A 21,315-nucleotide genomic window follows, 5' to 3' on the forward strand; every position below is an offset into this window, starting at 1 on the left:
ACACCAGCCTATTCTGTCCTATCCTCTTACCACCAGTCTCAGCCTCTGACACAGGTAGAAGACAACCAGAGGGTAACAGGAGGCAGAGGGACTCCTTAGGCAGGAAAGAAAGTATGGCCAAATTATGGGATGGAGTGAGAGAGATGAGAATTCACCATGAATCCTTAGAATACAGGGATTAGCTCACTGACAGAAAGAGGTTTCTTTACATATGAAGAAACTTACCTTGCTATCATACAAATGCCAAATTTGTTATGACACTAACCATCTTTCACTTACATATTTGCTACAAGAATTGGCTGTCAGTGTAGGAACAACTTGTAGTTCACACCCCTCCCATCCCACTTAAAAGAAAGGATTACCTGGAAGGGCTATGTGAGATAGTGGTTTGTTGATAATTTGAAGATGCAGGACTACCACGCATGGAATTCTGAGAAATATTAAACTGTGACATCATCATCCCTATTAAAAAAAGAGATAGCAGCATTACTATACACACAATTCCTTTTCAATCAGTGAAGTATCTAATTTCAGAATTTATTACATACAATGAGATTATGAACTTTAATGACATTATTAAATTTGTTGACATTAGGATCATCTACCCACAACTAATATCTAATTTATAAAAAAACTAGAAATCACTGAATCCATGTATGATGTCCATTTTACATCATGACATAAAAAAGTGTTCTCTAAAGTTATGTTAATTCAGCTACAATATTAACAGTAGTTTCTTCATCTCTTCCTTAGACCTTCCTAAGTCAAAATCTACTAGTAAAGAGAAACATTTTAAACCAGGTCATATATTCTGCACCCCAGGCTGGTGTGCACAATACTTGTGTCAATAAGCAAAAGATTTCACAGATTCACAAGTCAGAAGAACACAGAAAACTTATCTTCAGTTGTTGGAGCAAGTATAACAATCAGTCACTCTGGGTTGAGTGCTGCAAGATATTCTCATTACTCCAATAATATTTAGTGGTCTCTTTCTACCCAGAGACAAAAGCTTTCTATTCCATCTCCATTAAGCTTAGAGGGAATGTCATCAAAGAAGGTGCAGAAATATTTCAGTTGCAAAGCAAAACCAATATCCCAACTGTGACTCCTACATCTAGTAGATAACCATACTCATGTGGTGGAAGTTTAGGTGCTGAACCAGCTGGCAAGCCACATGTATCAATGTTCTTGAAACTAACTAATTTAAGAGGCATTTGGACAATGCCCTGAATTTGACTGAACTTTCAGTCAGCCCTGAAATTGTCAGGTGGCTGGGTTAGATAATCATAGTAGGTCCCTTCCAACTGAAACATTCTATTCTACTCTGACTTACATCATTATAAAGGGGAATTTAAAGGAATCTTTTTTTTTCCTCTCTTCAATACAGGAATAAAGAATATCCTAACAACTACATGACAAAGTGACACAGAAACACAAAAATGTAAATGAACTTGCAGTTATTTTAGTGACAGAATTTAATATCTTACAGTTAAAAAAGTGTTGGAACTCATGAACACACAGTGTCTTGGCAAACTACAGCAAGTGATCTATAGCCTTAGGTAGAAGCTCATTAATAGTATAAGTATTTTAGACAGTTAGACAACAGTCCCCAGTATGAAAATGTTGGAAGATTTTTGTTAATCCTACAGTTGCTATCACCAATTTCAATTACTGCAATAATCACACATGCAAAACTATTTTAAGAAACCTTCAGAACCTTCAGAAACCTTCCCTGTCACCCTCTTTTCTCCTCTCCTTTCTCCAGCAAAGACAGTAATAATCCTGCAGGAATTAAGCCATTGGTACCTCCCAGTAGGTGGCAAATTCTGCATTCCATGTGCTACTAATACTATAGCACACTAATACTGGGCCTGAACAGGAGTTAAAGTCCTGTGTTGTGTTAAAAAAGTTAGGTATTTCGATTCCTCAATATAAGTACATTTCAGTGTCTGGAGTAATGGACAGGGACTCCTCAACTTCTACAAAATTTGTTTAAATGGATGCTGGTTGCCTCACATAGAGGCACGTGAACATGAAATCCCAGGCATTTTTTATGCTGGAAGGAGCACCCAGCATGCCCACTGCCCCCTCACCTCTTACTGCCACTCTCAACACAGCTAGGTACAACATTTCAGCCAAACAAGTAACATTCCTGTACAGAAAGCTGACATAATGTAACCATATCAGCATGAACTATTGTCCTGGGGTGACTTCATGATACTTGTATCCCCATTCATCTATTTGGCCCAGAAATAAGTTTTGCACCCTTAAGACTTGTTCCAAGAGCAAACGGAGAAGAAGTGCAGAGTTTGTTATCAGAAACTGCACTTGCTCCCCTGCATCCTTCTCCTGGACTGTGTTTTCTGCAGCATAGACAGACAGCTGGACAGAGCTCTCCTTTCCTTTTAGTCAGTTTTTAGCTAGCTGATGCAGAGAAGTACCTGGACTGTGCCTTTTCTTTTTCTTGGAACTGTTCAAACCTACTCTAGAGTGAAGATCCAGATTGGCACCAGGAGCTCACCCCTGTGGCCAACTGGGGCCTAAAGACACTGCATTCCAGCATGGCAGGGACTGACAAGAGACTGAGTGAGCTGAGCCAAAGCCCACGAAGGGAACTCTCTGAGTTTATCATCTCTCCAGAGCAGTGAGTTCATTTTTTTGTGCTGGTGAATGCTTTGTATGTGAAATAAACAGGTTTTTTCCACTTTTCTCCAAAGAAGTATTTTCCCAAACCAGTTGGGCAGGAGCACTGTTTGAATCTGCTTTCTAAAGGAATGCCTTTAGAGGTTTTCTCTCAAATTTGCCCTAAACCAGGGCAAATACATTTTTTTGGCACTCAAAGTGAGGCTTGAGAAAGTGGAAAAAGCCTGTAGTGGCTGCATTTTAGTTGCACTTACACTGTATCAGGATAAAGTAATCAGTAGCTATGTTGCTTGAATTCATGACGTCTCTCTGGGTGGAAGCCTTTACTTGTTTCTAGTCCCCAGGCTTTTTAAAGTTTTAATACCTTTCCAGTCCCTAGGCTTATTTTCTTATCTGGAAATAGCTCCAGTATTGTCCCTAACACATAGTTTTCACAGTAGAGGGGCATGGATTAGAACAGCTGTTGTGCTGGGCTCAGTGATAATGATTTATAGGGAGTTTACTAAGATACTAGAGTCTATTTAAGACAAGTATGGTTTCTTCGTCCTACCCTGCATTCTAGTTCCAGCATGTTTTGGGAGTTCATTGGTAATTGCATCCAGTTTCTTAGAAGAAGAGCAGGGGATGAGGCTTTTCATCCTTCCCTTTCCTTCTCCTTTGAATATCTTAACTCACTTTTTCAGAATGTTCAGTTTGCCCTGAATGTTAAAGGGACCACCTTCCTAGTATTTAATCTAGTAAGCTTCTTCTATATGGTCTACAGCTCCTCTAGAATGAAGGCTGAGATGTCCAGAGGAGTTAATGAGACCCCTGACTCAGAAGCAGATCCAGGTGTAGAAAATAGGAGAGAACGGGTCCAATCCTGAAGGAATTTTCTGATCCCCCAGCCTAAGAATTTTCACATGAACAAATTCAAAACCCAGATGATGTGGGGAAATATCTGGAAGAGAACTGCCATGATGACTTGAAGGAAAAAAAGATCATTGCAATAAGCTGGGCCCTGGCCTATGCTTATCACATGCTACTAGATACTGTAGGGCAGCAGGGAGATGAATCAGCAGCTACCCCAGTCACTCAGGCTGCAGCCAACACCCCAGCTACTCAGGTTGTAGCTAAACCAGACAGTGAGCCTAAGCCTGCAGCTAAACCAGACAGTGAACCTAAGCCACTGGTAGTCGCTGCAGGAAAGAAGCACACAAGCAAAACTGATCAGGCAGTGATTGATGATGATGATCTGGGGGAAGGACCCTCAGTGCCAATTCCCGACACAGAAGTCAGAGTCAAAGCTACTGACACAAAATCAGAAGTCAAAGCAACTGACTCAAGATCAAAAGTCACTATTGAGTCCCTTTCCCTGAAGAACCTTCATAGCTAAGAAAAGATTACGCTCAATGACCTGATGAATCTATAATTAGTTGGTTAGTCTGTCTTTGGGATGCTGCAGGCAAGGCTACAATTCTGGATAGTACTGAAGTGAGGCATTTGGGATCCCTGCCACATGATCCTGTCATTGACCAAGGAATGATGAGGGGGGCTAACCCTCACAGCCTCTGGGCACAAAGATATCTGCATAAAGATTATCTCTATATGCAGCAAACCCAGTGGAAGACCACAGAACAAGGGATTCAATGCTTGAGAGAAATGGTAGTGACAAAAACGGTCTTCTCAGATGACCTGAACACTGTAAATGCAGACTTGGTACCATTTACATCCGTGATGTGCCAAAAACTTATATGACTTAGGCTACAAAAATACACTCCTGCTTTAGCAATAATGAAGTGGGATAACAGGGAGGAGGACTGTGCTGGATATGGCAAGGAAGCTCTGAGCATATGCAGATGCTGTACATGGCCCAACACATGCCAGAGTCGCAGCTGTGAAAACATGTTGGCAGAAATTAGAAGATAAGATAGAGGAGGATCACGAGAAACTCAGAGAAGAGATTAGAGAAGAAATGAAAGAGGGCTTTCTCCAAATCTCAGCAGTACAGATCAGAAGCTCTAGTATCAAATGCAGATGTCCCCCAGATAGGGAGAGAAGCTACATCCCATGAGCTGAGCTGTGGTTTTTCCCATGCGATTGTGGAGAACACATGAGGAGAGGAGATAGGATGGAAAATCTACTACTGCTCTGGCACCAATTGGTACTTAAATTAAAAGACAGCGAGACTCAGAGAAGAAGTTCCACCAAAAAAGAAGCAGCTCCAGTAGCCTGTAGCCAAAGTACCAGGTATGATGATAATGACGTGTCTAATCCCCTTAAACACCTCCAAGACATACACTCAAGGAAAAAACGGACAACCAAGATTAGAGGGGCCCTGCCTTTAACCAGGTAGAGAGTAGAGAAAACCATATTTTTTAGACTGTGCAAATTCATTGGCCGAGCACATGAAAACCACAAAAATATGAAGCCTTAGTCGATGCTAGTGCACAGTGCACATTAATCCCATTGAGACATGGGGGAGCAAAATCTATTTCTATTGCTGGTGTGACAGGGGCATCACAAGACTTTACTTTAGTAGAAGCTAATATAAGCTAATAAGACTAGAAATGAGTGGAAGAAACATGCTATTGTGACTATTCCAAAAGCCCCATGCATTTTACACAAAGATTTCCTCCAAAGTGAGTATTTCAAAAACCCAAAGGGACTCAGGTGGGCATTTAAGATAGCAGCTATAAAGACAGAGAGCGTCAAACAACTGAACACCTGGCCTGGACTATCAGAAAACCCAGCTGCAATAAGACTTCTGAAGAGGGAAGAGCAATGAATACCAATTGCCACTTTGACAGTGCACTGCTGGCAGTACAGAACAATTATGGGATTCCCATCCATAACATAATCTGTAAGCTGAAGAGCCGAAGAGTGATCAGCAAAAACCCACTCACCCTTCAACATCTCATTTGACCTATACACAAACCTGAAGGAGAATGGGGACTGACTGTGAACTATCATGCCTTAAACTAAGCGACTCCACTATTGAGTACTACTATGGCACGCACATTAGAGCTCCAGTACGAGCTGGAGTCCAAGGCAGTGAAGAGGTATGCCACTATTTTCTCCATTGCTTTAACAACAGAATGCAGGCCTCAGTTTACCTTCAAAAAAAGGAATGCAGTACACCTCAAATTGACTGCCCCAGGGGTGAAAGCACAGTCCTACCATCTGCCATGGTCTAATCCAAGCTACACTAGAAAAGGGTAAAGCTCCAGAACATCTGCAACACATTGATGACATCATTGTGTAGGACAGCACAGCAGCAAAATGTTTGAAAAAGGAGAAAAAAATCATTCAAATTCTTCTAAAAGCCAGTTTCACCGTCAAAAAAAGCAAAGTTAAGGGACCTGCTAAAGAGATCCAGTTCCTGAGAGTAAAGTAGCAAGATAAACTGTGTCAACAAGATCACAGCAATGTCTTCACCAACAAAAAAGAAATACAAGCTTTCTTAAATGCCGTGAGTTTTTAGAAAATGCATATTCCTAAGCACAACCAGATTGTAAGCCCTCTCTACCTGGTAACCTGAAAAAAGAACTTAGGGCTTTCCAGTGAAGCCCTTAACAACAGCAAGCCTTCACCCAGATCAAGCAGAAAATCGCTCATGCAATAGCCCTTAGCCCAGTCAAGACAAGACCAGATATAAAGAACGTGCTCCACTCTACAGCTGGAAGCCATGGTCTGCCCTAGAGCCTTTAGCAGAAAGTGCCTAGTGAGACTGAAAGTCAACCACTAAGATTTTAATGTCGAAGCCACAGAGCCAACTACACTCCAACTAGGCAAAAATTTCAGTGACCTACAGCAGAGTCCAAACTGCTTCAAAAGTAATCGGCACTAAAGCACAGCTCCTGGCTCCCCAACTACCAGTGCTAAGGCAGATGTTCAAAACAGAAGTTACCTCTATCCACCATGCTACCAATGCCACACAGAACAAGTACAGTGCTCTAATCATACAGCAAGCCAGTATTAGAAACCTGAATCACCCTGGGATTTTAGAGATCATTACAAATTGGCCTAAAGGTGATAACTTTACTCTCACTAATGAAGAGAAACAAGAAATGACAAAGGCTAAAGAAGCTCCACCATACAACCAACTGCCAGCAGAAGAAACACGTTACGCTTTTTTTACTAATAGTTCCTGTTGCATTGTAGGGATGAAACGAAATTAAAAAGCAGCTGTATAGAACCCAACACAACAAGTCACAAAATCTACTAAAGGAAAACGTAGATCAAGCCAACTCACTAAACTCAAAGCCATTCAACTAGCCCTAGACACTGCTAAAAGAGAGAAACAGCCAAAGCTCTACCTCTACACTAATTCATAGAAGTAGCCAATGCTCTGTGGGGATAGTTAGAAAAAAAAGCCAATTAACAGTGTAAAAGAAAACCAATTTAGGCTACTAAAGAGTAAAAAGACTCTCTTTCTCTACCAAAATAGAGAAACTACCTATAAAAGTCTGCCATGTAAGTGCCCATGTCCCCAAGAGTAAAGCTAATGAGGAGCACCAAAACAATCAACAGGTAAATCAGGCTGCAAAAATAAAAGTGTCAAAAATAGACTTAAATTAGCAACACAAGAGAGAGCTGTTCTTAGCTAACTAGGCTAATGATGCCTCAAGTCATCAACGTAAAGATGCCTCTTATAAGTAAGCACAAGACCAAGGAGTAAATTTAACCATAAACAGTATTTCTCAAGTTACTCATGACTATAAGACGTGCACTGTGATCAAACAAACCAAGCAGCTAAAACCCCTATATGGTAGGCAGTAGTCCAAATAGAAGTATGGGTAGGCTTGGCAAATTAACTACATCACACTGCCCCAGACGTGCCAAGGTAAGCACTACGTGATCACAATAATAAAAGCCACCACAGGATGGCTGGACACTTACCCTGTGCCTCATGCTACGGCCTGTAACACCATTCTAAGCCTTAAGAAACAAATCTTTTAAAGGCATAGTACCCCTAAAAAAATTAAATCAGACAACAGGACTCCTTTCAAAAACAGCCTTATCAACACCTAGACTAAAAAACATAGCATTAAGTGAGTATATCATATCCCCTACAATGCACCAGCTACAAGCAAAATAAAAAAGTACAAAAACTGTTAAAACCAACTCAAAAACACTGAGTAAAAGATCTTCCAAAAATTAAAAGCAACATCTAGCAAAGGCCACCTAATTAGTTAATACCTCAAGTTCCACCAACCAAGCAGGCCCTGCCCAATCTGAGCCCCTGCATATAGTAGACAGAAACAAAGTCCCAGTGATGCATCTCAGAGGTTTGTTAGAAAAGACAATTAAGATCAGTTCTGCCTCAAGTACAAACAAACCCAGTCATAGAGTTATCTTTGCTCAAAAACCAAGTTACACATAGTAGATAATTCAGAAAGATGAAACAACACAATGTGTACCTCAGGGAGATCTGATTATTAAGTAAGAACCACATGTAAATATCACTGTTTACTAAATACTACTGCCATTGTCTAGATATAGCTACATAGTATATATATATATATATATATATATATATATGTATGTATTGTATAATGTATGTGATTATAAAGTTAGAACATATGCTAGTTTTAGTAGTAAGCTAACAAAATAGACATAAGGAATAGAATGTCCTATGGTGACTTTATGATGCTTCTATCCCCATTCGTCTGTTTAGCTCAGAATAAGTTTTGCACCTTTAAGACTGATTCTGAGAGCAAAAGAGGAGAGAAAAGAAGCACAGTTTGTTATCAGAAACTGCACTTGCTCCTATGCATCCCTCTCTCCTAGACTATGTTATCTGCAACACAAAGAGACAGCAGGACAGAGCTCTCCTTTGCTTTTAGTCAGTTTTTATCTAGCTAAGGCATAAAAGTTCCCTAGAATATGGTTTTCTTTTTCTTAGAACTGTTCAAGCCTACTCTAGACTAAAAACCCAAAAGAGCACTGGGAGTTCATGCCTGCAGCCCACCGGGGCCTAAGACACTGGATCCACTGCTGGAAAGACTAATAAAAAAACAAAGCAAGCCTAGGTACAGTCCACAAAGGGAACTTTCTGAGTTTGTCATTTCTTCAAAGCAGCAAGAAATTTTATTGTTGAATATTGTTCATTCTTTATGCTAGTGAATACTTTACCTGTTAAATAAACAGGTTTTTTCCACTCTTCTGCAAAGAAATCTTTTCCCAAACCAGTTAGAAGAGGGGCCACTTAAATCTGCTTTCTAAAGGAACTGCTTTAGAGGTTTTCTCCCCAGTTTGCCCTAAACCAAGACAACTATACAGACAAAGTTTCAATTTTGTGGTTAAAGTACAGAGTGCTCTTTTTAAGGACTTAAAAAAATATATCTATTTGTTTTCTCCTCCCTAATTTAAAACATGCTTTGAATCACAAATGTGGTAGTTTCTGGGTTAAAAGAATGACAGAAAACATATAATTAATTTTCTATTACAATTCAAAAAAATCCCCTAATTAACTTAAATCTTTGATGGAAAGCTCTCACTTCTTTCTCTTATGGACAGCAGGGGCAGGGGCAAGACATGGAAGGTCCAGTCCAGGTAATGTAACAGAAAAAAAGAAAGAAAAAAACAAAACTAAACTAAACACTCCCCAACAACAAAAGACCAGATTTTCCAAAGCTTCCAGACAAGTACCTATATATGTGATAATGGTGTAATGAAAAAGAAGTAAAAACAAGCCCCAAACATGGGGTCTGAAATGGATTTGAAATTATTCTGTGGCCATTAGCACTACAGTATCTTTTACTTTTTACATTGTTGTCATATTACTACATAGCACAGAAAACACCATCCTTGTAGAAACATTACTAGAATGAGATTCCCTATATATCACTCCCAGTCTTACAACAATTTTTCTTCTTGTAAAAAAGAGATATGCATAAATCCATTTTAGCATTCCTACCAAATAGAAAAGAATGCACTTCATAAGATCATAACTCAAGTTACAAGTTACATAAAAATTCTTGTACAACTAAACCGTATTACAGCAGCATATATGCTTTAACTAGGATGGCTCAACAACAGGTGATTTTTCAGTTAGATATATATTCTTATTAAAAAGTGCATGTGTGAAGTTTTTTTCCTTTTACACACAGAAGTGCACTTGAGTTCTTGCATAAATGTAAAATAATTATTGAAGTAATTGACATTTATGGAAAGATGCATAAGGTTATAGTTTCCCAAAATGCATAAACAGCTTAGAGCTGTAGGGCACCACAAGTTTCTAAGATGAGGAATGGCAGGGAGGAGTTATTAAGGATGCCTCAGTCAACCTTATTCCTTACTCCAGAACAGTTAAGAACTCTCGCTGCAGTGATACACTATAATCATATAGATTTTCAGTAAGATCAACACATATGTTTTCGACTTCAATTATTTACCAAGACGAACATATGAACATATGAAAGCATAAAAAATTCAAAATAAGATTGTTTCAAAATAAAATCCAATTACTTATTCTAGAGATTACACTTTGAGGTGAAATGAAACATTTTTTAGAATAATACCTGGTAGCTCTTATTTTCCATCTTTTTACTATACAATTGCTCTTAAAAGATGATAAGGTACATAGCTTTAAATCAATATCAAACACAAGGCAAGGCATAAATACGACCACTGTGCTCCATATATATTTGTGGTTAGTATCAGTCCCCTAGATTTACAGAACAACATAAAATTAATCAATAGATAATCAAAAATCCTTACCGCTTTGTACCCCGTATCTGTTTTGCATGCTTTTCTCCCTGAAAACATTAGGATTCCTTGCCAGAATAGCCTGCAGCAAGACTGGTATATCTCCTTCTGGATCATCACTGCCAAGGTTATCTTTCAACTCTCTGGAATTGTGGAAGTAAGCAAATAAAGAGGCAAATGCATTTTCAAATTATAAGAAACTATGAGTCAAGTAAAAAAAAAACAAAAACCAAAAAAACCAAAAAAAAAACCAAAACCAAAATGAAAGAAGACAATTTACTGTTAAAATATAGGAAAAATCAAGTCTGCAAAGCACTGCTTCCTGCCTCTAGTTTTTTTCACCCTCTTCCTTAAGGAATGGCAGAAGAAATATTCCTGCAAGTCCTGCCAATTATTTTCTGTTACTAAGCTATTACATATATGTGGCTGTCAGTTTAAGATTCTCATAAGAAGTTTCTTAGGCCAATTTTTACATTGTGGTCATCTCTACAAAAGAACACTTGGCATAACACCAAGAACATATTACTGTAGGAGTGAAAATAACATATGTATGAATGTATAACATTCAGGTTTCAACTGTGTAACATTCAGGTTTCAACCCAATGCTTTGAAAATATTTTTATTTTGAAAAGGGGAAATTGGCATATCTTTGAGATCACAGGATTCCCTCTGAACCATAAAGAAATGCAATGGATTTTCTATAAATGCATCTGTGCACTCACTTGTATGCTTTGAGGACTTTAAAAAGCTACTTGCTACTTCCATTTTAACAAAACAGGTAAGGAAACGACAGTGTTGTCAACATAAAACAACTCAAGGGACACCAGGGAGAAATAAAAAAATAACAAAAAGAGAACACATTAGCATACTTGATGGCTCAGTTGTTAACCTACTTAAGTTCAATACCTAATCAGAACTGACACCTAATCAGGTGTCAAAAATTTTCTTGGGTATGCAGTTTGTCTGTGTGCATTAGTGACTGATACTGAATGCAAATTAGTATTGCCCAATCAATACCATAAAGTCTGCACTCTAACCTACCAAGAAGGGAATAAGCCTTAGATCTGTAAAATAACTCCACAGTTAGGCATAAGGGTTGAGGGACAATTATTAACATTGTCTGAATGAAGCATTTGACTCTTATATTGCGGCCACTTACTAAGCAAGCCTAAGGAAAAACCTGCACATTCTAATTTTCATATGCTCACAAACATCCTTCTCAATCCAGTAAATTTTCATTTCAAAGAGTAAGGATGGCGATCTGATGTAGAAGTTCAAAATACATACATGTGATCTGTTGACACCTGATTGAGACTGTGGACGAGCTGTGAAACCAGATTTTCATCCCTGCAAGCCAGAAGGCAGTTCACCTCTTCAGCTATCCGTCCATTGAAAAGCAGGCTTTTTGTTGTGGTAGCAGGTAAAGGTGATGGAAGAGGCAGCTGGTTCAAAACTGTTAGTAGAAAAGAGGAAGAACTTTAGAATTATTTCATGAGACGCAAACACACAAATGTGGACACCCCCTTACTCTCTTATGAGATTAAGAAAGAAAACTCAACAACTAGATTTAAAACACAGGGAACACTTCTGAATTTTTTTAATTCTTAAATTCACAAAAAGAAATACACATCCCCACTCACATACCCATAACTGGACTATCTAAACATTCCAGAATATTAATCTCTTTATTAGGTTATAGTACCTTTCTCCTGGAGCCAAAAGCATGGATAAAAAAAAGGAAATGCAAAATTTTTGTAGTTACATGAAGTACTGTAAGGGCATTGAGGATTTCAGTTTTCTACTCTGATCTCAATATTTAATCAGTGTAACCATGTTATTATAAAGTCTTTAAAGAAAAACAAAAAAAACCCCAACTCATCAGAAAAACCAAAAAACCCAACAATCAATTAAACACACTAATTAAATTCACAGTTTATTCTTTTCTTGTATTTATTCTTATGTAAACCATCTTCTCAAGACAGCCCTAGTATTGTTGGTTGGTGTGTTGATTGAAATGTCAATTCAGTCAGAAAAACTTAACGAGAAATCTTATGAAAAGATTGAGTGAAAACACTATTTCAATCAGATTATAAGCACATTTCAATTTCTTAGGGCATTTTTAGATCTTAAGACATAACAAGGAAGTGTACCTATGAGAAGTTTGACCAGATGATTGTAGAGTTACACAGACCAGAGGAGGTTAAGTCAGGAGAGGCCAAAAGGCTAGATAAAGAGTAAGGCCACCTCAGCTGGTTCAGGAAAACAAGCTGACTCTTGGTTTGGTAAGAGTCAGCTTGGCTGACTCTGAGCTTACTCAGCTGGTAACTGCAAGTTACCAGGCTGATCACATCCCTGAGATCAAGGTTTTAACTGAACCATTACAAACAATTTCAGAAAAAAACCCCAATCAAAGTGAAATATATTTTTTGATTCTTTTGTATTTTGAAATTGAAAAAGTGGGGTGATTCCAGAATTTTTACCCCTTATAATTGCTGTACTTAGGAATAAATTGCAATTCAAATAAACGTTTATAATATATTAATATCAATAGCTTTCATTACTTGCAGCAGATGACCTTGAATGTGCCTGAAACTTGGAAAAATTAGCAAAATCAGAAAAGCATATTGACTATGTTTTAGTGTCAATTTAGCTAGCCTACTCTACTGCCTTCAGGCATCATATCATCCATGTTCTCAGGGCAACTGGCCTTGTCCATTACAGTTCAGTGGTTAAAGGAACTCTTGCACCAGAATTTGATCAGTGATTTCCACCAGTTAAGCAACCTTACCTGCAAACACTTAATTCTGGGAAACTGTCCATAGCCAGAAACCTACTATTTGCATCCTGATGGTCTGATATTAGATAGATACACATTTAAATACATAACCTGCATCTTTCACTTCAATACTTCAGAATATACCAGAAGTACATGAAGTGGGTTTTTCCTCCAAAACATCTGCCTTTTTTACTGTGAGCAATTAAATTCAAATGCTGGATATATACTTCCAGTGTTTCTTGGAAAGCCTCCAATTTTCAACAGTGTAACAACAGAAGTGGTTAGAAGAAGCACCTAAGGTCACTGAGTCCAATTATCCTCAGAGAGACAACTGAGCTACAAAATCTTTCTTACACTACATTAACAAGATGTCTTTCTGTCCCAGCTGCTCTTACTGCAATAGCTGTTCTAGGTCCTCACTATAGAATAATAAATCTCCTGTTAGTTTTCACTAGAAATTATTTTTTGGTCACATTATAATGATTTGGTTTTGTGTCAATATCAGCTTGTAAGGTAAATAGTTATTTTTCTTTCCTTGCATTTTTTCTTCCTGATGTACTTAAAGTCAGCATACACACTTCACATGCTCCCTTTGCAGGCTGAACAGCAAAGAAAAAAGACTCAAGTTCAGCTGCTTATTTTTATTCTAGCAGTCATTTTGTGCCCCTACTAACAAGCTCAAAATTAATGAACTAGTTTCAAAGTATATTCAGTATATTCTACAACTCTCTTGATTAGTTGCACATCAGTCTAATCCCGTGTCTCTGTCTTTTTAGTGAAGATGATGGGATGCATGTTTTAGAAGTACTTTATCATTAATATATTTTTCTTTATTTGTATGGTACTCAGATATGTTACTAAATGATGCTGCAAACAAATAATGAATTCCTATATTTTTTTTCAGGTTTCCCTTAAGGGTTTTTTTAACCTGCATTTCACTTTATACTTAAATATGCATGGTTTTTTTGGATAGACTTTTACAATTAAAGCAATAACAAGGCTAACATATTTAATGACAAGTCTGATTTTAAACAGATTTAACTGTAAGAACTTTAAAAATAAAAACTATTTTAGAATTTTGAAAATGCAGATATTTACCAATGAGGTAGAAAAAAACATAGTAAAGATGAGAAAAAGAAGAGTACTTACGGTCCGTGAGACTAGCAATCCCTGCAAGAGTAGTGATGGGAACATGAGGCATATCCCCATTCATCCTGAAGTTCTGGGAGAGTAGTGCCTACACAGATATTTCAGTTCAGGTGCCAGCTATCATTACTTCCCATCTCCCAAGCACTAAACACAAAACAAAAAGAACAAAACCAAATAAAATCTCTCAGTTTACTTTTTAAAAATTTTACATCATTAACATAAATGAAACAGACCATACTACCTTTAGCTGCATACCAAGTAAATTTTTTCAAGAGTGGGTAGAACAGTGCAGATTCTAAGTAACAAGTGGCATTAGCAAATTAAAGGGCAAGCTTCCTTCTGGTCTCAGAAGCAACCTCTTCATCAAAAAAAAGATGCAAGATAAGGCAATAAAAAAAAATCCTTCAGGTTATTCAACACTGACTGAAAAACTGGTAAAAAAACTTCTAACTGTTGTTAGTTCATGCTGAAGTGTAATCACACTTAATGCATAACTAGTTTAAGTAATTAGCTGTTACATTCGCTTCCCAGTATTGCAGAAGGAGGCATTTTCATAAAGAGACTAGTGAAACTAAAAGGAGTAATTTACAGATTCAAAAATAAAGAAGCAAACATATTGACAAATACAAAATCTAAGTACATTATAGAAGTAGTAGCTATTTCAAAATTGATTTGACAACATCTCTTCAATACATAACCCTGTATGGTCAAACTACTACCAGAAATTCTAATTACTCCTCTTGGGGAAAAAACAAAGTTTTGCCACCACTGAAGTAGCTCATATCTTTCCTGTAAAACAGCACATTTTATATTCAACAACAGAAAAAGGAATTAGTTCACTTGGATTTCACTAATTATAAAGATCCCAAATGTAAGGAAGTCCACACTGCTAAAAAGAAACCCAAAAACTGCAGTTCCAAACCATCAAACATCACACATTATAATCCCCCAGTATATTGTGAAATTGGCATGATTTTTCTGAAGACATTAAAGGAATTTGATATGTGGTTGCCTGTTGCAGACAGGCATTTGTGTTGACAGGCTGGGAAATAGTAAAGAGTCCTTACATAAGCATTTCTCTTATCTACTGAAATGCTGAAATTTACTTACTTTACAAGCCTACATTTTTGAGAATTATATATAAAATACGTACAAACCACTAGGTCCTTATAGGTTTTGATAATTGCATATAAAATACATACGAATCAAGCGATCTTTATAATTTCCTTAGTAATGTTTCTAAGTAACATTCTTTCTTATGCCACACCAACATGGCAACATATGGCAATATATAAAGCACCACTGCTTATGAATACATACAGACTCCAAGACAAGGAAAAGAAATGTTACAACACTTTTTGTGCTCAAAGTTTTCATCAGACAGTGAAACTACCTTTTCAAATTTTCCCTAACGGCATGCTCTTTGAAAAACTGAGGTTAAACAGAACTGACAGTGATGACTTCCTTTGCCACAGCTGCCACAGCCTCATTCTGACCTAAATTACTTTTTTAAAATTAAAAATACAGTACATTGCCAATACAGAAATATAGTCAGTAAGAAAAATGCTACAGACAGATACTCAGTGTGGATTGCTGTACTTGGGTTTTTTTTTTTTATTTCAGGAGAAAACTTCCATCAGAACAGTTTCAAGTACTACTCAATACCCAAGGGTTTTTTACCCTAAATGAATACAAATATATGCAGAATTTCAGGGGTTGCCTAGTTCCACAAATAAGCAATTCTTAAAAAGAAATTTTAAGAATCAAAGAATATATGCTAAAAGAGTCTCATAATGAGTCTGCAGCAATAAACCCACAGGAGATAACACTTTTAAAATCCAAGTTTTCACTGAAAGCCTAGAAACTAAAGAACACCCTTCACACATAAATTGTATTTACTATAAAAATGTCATGTCTGATGACTTCTCCCGACTGAAACTGCATCAAAGGAAAGGCCACGTCACTAGCCAGTATTATTGGAAATTTTTATGTAGCACAGAAACAATAAAATATAAGAAAAAAAAGAGTCTATTCACTTTCACTTCCTCATCACATGAGGAAGCTGTTAACACAGAAACTCCTAATTCAAGTTCATTCCTAATAGAAGAATTACTGCCATAATAAAGAAAATTATAGAGACGTTATACAGGAATAATTCCTCCAAAATCACACACTTAAAATTAGAAACTTTCTCCACAGATATATGGTAAGAACCTGAACCTGGCAAAGTCCAGACCTCAGAGTGGAGCAAGTGCAGTGAGCAGGGGAAAAGTAAACTTTCTTTGTAAGAGAAGAGTAAAAGGGGTTGGTTTGTTTAACTAACAAAACAAAAGGTCAAGAGGGGATGTGGTTGCTCTCTCTAAGGCAGTCAAAGAAGGCTACAAAGGAAGAAAGCCACAGAGCAATGCTAACACAACAATAAATGGGCACATAAATGCAAGCAAGAAGAAAACCAGAGCAGAGTTTTTCACCACCAGAGTGCCAATTTCTCCAACAGCCTTACATTAGTAGAGATAACCAACACTACTACTCCAAAGATGGATTGTACAGATGGTACAGAAGGGACAGGATGTGGTTGCCTGCACCAGCTGGGGGCTAAGCATGGCAATTCAAGAACTCATCTCTAACATTATGAAGTTTCTGTAAGCATGATGAAATGAATAAACAGAGAGAGAAAGAGAGACTGATGGGATTAAGTGATGGGATTAGTTTACAAAACAAACACAGTATGAAGAAACCACATAGTCATATCTGGGTCCAAATACTAAATCTGTCGTGTTGAGGGCAAAATTGCATCTGTTATAAAACTGGCAAACAAGGCGTGATTCAAATCCAGAAGCAGAGACCAAGAACCAGTAAAACTACACCTCAAATTTGATGCTACTGAGAACATAAGAAAACCCATTCATTTTAAGATTTTAAAATCTCAAGCAGTTAGGGGAATAAAGATTTACAGCTCAAGACAGTGTAAGTTGTTCCATATAAAACATCAGTACAGCATATAACAATAGCTTGACTGTTAGACAAGTTTTGTTGGGGTTTTTCTCCCCTACCTCCATTCCCCAAATATAAAAAGACTTAAAAGTACTATTGTAGCAGCTTACTATTAGTCAAGAAGAACAATCATTTTCAATGTCTAAAAATTTTCCATTGCCAGGATTGTTCAGTAGTTGTTAAAAATAGTGTAATATTTTTACCCCTTAACTGAAAAAATGAAATATTAGCTGAATTAAGGAAATCAAAGATCTGCAGCAGAAGGCTTTTAACCAATGTATTAGATTGTAGTGTAGCAGTTCAGAAAGAGTACAAGAAATCCATTCTATATAAATGTATGAGGTCCTGTATATTTAGTATATAGGTATTTATGCTCTTGTTTCTTTATAAGAAAGAATCGTTACCACAGAAGACATTTTTGGGAGGAAGGAACTGCAGTGCACAAAGGAAGCAACACAAAGAATCTCTCAGTGAAAGGAAAACTGTGAAATGGCAGCATATCTAAAGAATAACGCAGGATAAAGTTATCATGATAATATACACTAATATAGAAAAGCCAAGCCAACTTAGCAAGGAAAGTAGTACAAAAAAAAGTTTAGGCTGTGGTTAATATGTACAAATTTAAAGTGTTACTTTTGTAAATTATCCTTTTCCCTTTTTTTAAAATTTTTTTAAACTATCTATATTACCCTGTACCGCAAAGGCAAAATTAAGGGAGGAAGAGAGGATGAAAGTAAGTTGGGAAAAATTTAAGTACAGACATTGACATCCAGCAAAGAGAAACTACAAGCATTAAAAGAAAAAAAACCAAACAACCCAAGCAAACAAACAAAAAAAAATTACCCCATAAAAATAAAATAAGAAATAGAAACAAACTGCAGTTGTATTTTTTCAGATATTGCAGCATTTAACTATGAATTAAATTATGAGAGGACTCTGACTATTGGTTATCATATAATGGTACAAGCTCTGCATTTATGAAACATTCCCCTTGGTTGAGAAACTGTCGTGTCTCTAAGAAAAATACCAGGTTTTCCACAGCTTTGCCGTGTGCATGCATGAGAAGAGTAAAAAACAAAACAAAAGGAAAAATCTGTTTATGCAGTAATACAAAAAGGCTCAGCAGCAAAGCACAGATAAGTAACCAACCTCAGTACTGGGCAGTTTCCTATGTACATTTAAATGTTTCATTTCTCATTCTCCAGGGTATTCTTTAATTTATTATATCTTCAGATTTAAAACAATGTATTATATGTTAATGACCTGATATTTTCCAAGAAGTAAAAAGGTGGACTAAAATTAAATTTTAAAGAAAAGCTATGATATTCAATATCTATACTTTTCTTTTTAAAATACATTCTATTAAGTAAAGTACTTTTAATAGTCTTGTTTTATTTTGCTTAGATTATGAAACCTTTATTTAATGCTTTATTTAAAGCATTAAAATACTTTAAAAAGCAGTTTCAGTTTCCTATATGTTGAATAACATCATATAGATATAACCACAGCATCATGATCTTGATTTTTCTTATCTGCATAAGAAAATTAAACTAGTACAACTATGTATTAGCTAATTCATAATTTAGATCAAGAGTGGACATTTTCTTTTCTTTTAAATCAGCAAACCTGAATCACAAATTTATGAATCATTGTCTCTCAGTTTTAAACTTCTACATTTTGCAATAAACTACTTTTCTTGTTTGTTATTACACAAATCTCTGTTATCTATCAGTCCATAAACTATCCTTAAAAAATTCTTAAAGAATGAGAATCACAAAGATATTAAATTAATATCCTTTAGTTCTCATTCAGGGAAGATATTGTGACTGGGTACATCAGACAGATTTATCCACAAGAGGGCAGATTTCTGGTTTCTATTCCAGAGCTACAGTTTTATACAGTGACACTAAGTTTCCAGAACTAAATGCTTTCAAAAATACTTCATAAACATACTAAAGAAGGAGATATAGTTGACAAAACATAATCTAATACCTAAGTATCTGGGGAGGGGCAAGCATACACATTTACAATATAAAGCATTTATAGCTAATTCAATCTCAGAAAAAGTCAGCATTGGAAATGAACAGTGAACATTTATTAATCAGCTGCCCGACGCAGCTGTCTAAGGTTAAAATAGTAACACAAGAAAACATGAAGCTACTGTATATTTATTTAAGTTGACAGCCAAAGAGGTGGTTGCAGCATGTGGGTGGAGGTAAAGGAAAAGGGAGGGTGCAAGCAGGGAAGAGTGTGTATGTGTGTGTACTAGTGAAATCTGTATGTTTCATTCATAAAGTGATCAGACAGCAGAAACAGTGATGCTGACAAAACAAGTGAAAAATGAAGAAGTTTGAGATAAGGATTACCTAGTAAAACTTCTAAACCAGTATTAGCATAATGTGTTTTCCTATAGTAGGTGCTCATATCAACACAAACTACAATCATGGTAAGAAAAAAACCCTTAGTGAAAAGTACTATACTATACAATTGTAAGTTGCTTACCAATACAAAGCAATCTTTAGGGAAAAAAATTAAAGCAGCCAGCTTCTTAATCTGCAAATACTGCCACATTCCTTTGGGCTCTGCTGTTCTGATTTGATAAACAATGACACTGATGTCTCTCCTGCCCATGCGATATCAGTGGCAGTGACACCACAATACACAAGAAGAGCAATCCCAGCACAAGCAGTGAAAGCACAGACACAATACGATTGGTCTGTGGATTCAGCCAAAGACACCCCCTAATGCAGGAGCACACATATTTCTACCAGGGTAAGCATCAGTTGTGCTCTACACCTGTAAAAACTCTTCCTGGGGAAAGAAATAAAGGGAGTTGACACAATTGGACAATGCCCAAATTCAGACCAGGCCATTTGTAGAGAACAGATGCCTATAAGTCATGTGCAGCTTCCCGGATCTGTGGGAGAGTGGGACTGAGCACAGCCATGGCAAGTTTGCTGACACTGAGCTGTGTGATGCGGTGACAAGCTGGAGGGAAGGGGTCATCCACAAGGACCCGGACAGGCTTGACAAGTGGGACCATGCAAACCTTCTGAAGTGGAGCAGTCATGATACTAACCATCACTGAGAAACAAACATGAAGGGAAAACATCAACCTACTTCAGCAGTTCATACACTTATTTCTCATCTGCAGTACATTTTCCACATGCAATTTTTACTCCAATGAAGAAAGCAAAGCTCTTTTGAGTAAGCACAGCCCCTGCACTTGCTCAGGCATGTATCAGTGGCTGATATTAGATATAGTTCACTTTATTGGAAGAAAATAGCTAAGGGATGTATAGAAGAGCAAAAGCAAATCAAAGAGTTCATTTAAGTCAGCTCTGCCAAATGGAGAATACTTTAGGTTGCAATATCCATCTTCATTCATAAAATAGTTGTGACAGGTATTAGGGAGGAAGCAGCAGCTTGTTTTTTTCCAACTTTCTGGAATGTCTCATGTTAGCTGTTAGTAGTGCTGCCCTTTCCTAAACACTGACTTTTACTTGTATTTTAAAGACTTTTTGATCTCTTATTCGGCTGGAACTTAACCAGACTAAAAGCCTAGTGATTAAACACTGAACCAAAACCTACTTAATACAGTAGTCTCTTCCAATTTTTAATTTTGCATTTCTACCCTTGAACTCTCTCAGATGCTTCGTAACCTTTACAAAACAAAACTGGTATGAAATTAATCTCTTGAGGCAGCAGCTGATTTTATGCAAGTCTTCATGATACACAATTTTTGCCTCTTTTATGACTTTGAAAATAAATTAAAATCCCTCCAAACTTCTTCCATATACACTAAGAAAACAGATTCAGCAGTATATAATTTCTTTAGTAATCCACAATAAACACAAGCATAAAATTCTATATAAAGAGATTTAGTGAGCTGCATTTCAAAAACACACCAGTGCCTCTTCATACGACAATTAATATTGATCAGTGATACATTGTTTGCCGTAATATTCATCTTGTTGCCTGTTTTTTAACTTTCAGTTCTCCCACATACAAGAGGGATGCTACACAGCACTGAAGGGAGTTAAGATGCTTCTCTTCTGAAT

The 21,315-nt window shown here is 36.9% G+C and overlaps 1 protein-coding gene across 7 annotated transcripts in view; it reads right to left on the reverse strand.

Annotated features, from left to right (window-relative positions):
• NIPBL (NIPBL cohesin loading factor) overlaps positions 1 to 21,315 on the reverse strand; it is a 146,640-nt gene that overhangs the window by 84,565 nt on the left and 40,760 nt on the right. For all 7 annotated transcript variants that reach the window (XM_054652901.2, XM_054652895.2, XM_054652900.2 and 4 more), the window contains exons 2-5: positions 14,261 to 14,404; positions 11,623 to 11,788; positions 10,348 to 10,478; positions 363 to 462 (exon numbers count right to left, since the gene is read on the reverse strand). In XM_054652901.2, coding sequence (XP_054508876.1) covers positions 363 to 462; positions 10,348 to 10,478; positions 11,623 to 11,788; positions 14,261 to 14,324 — 461 coding nt within the window. In that variant the 5' untranslated portion in view covers positions 14,325 to 14,404. The remainder of the gene's footprint in view (positions 1 to 362; positions 463 to 10,347; positions 10,479 to 11,622; positions 11,789 to 14,260; positions 14,405 to 21,315) is intronic.

This window comes from Agelaius phoeniceus, chromosome Z (genome assembly GCF_051311805.1).
Source record: "Agelaius phoeniceus isolate bAgePho1 chromosome Z, bAgePho1.hap1, whole genome shotgun sequence".
Taxonomy (NCBI): Eukaryota; Metazoa; Chordata; class Aves; order Passeriformes; family Icteridae; genus Agelaius; species Agelaius phoeniceus.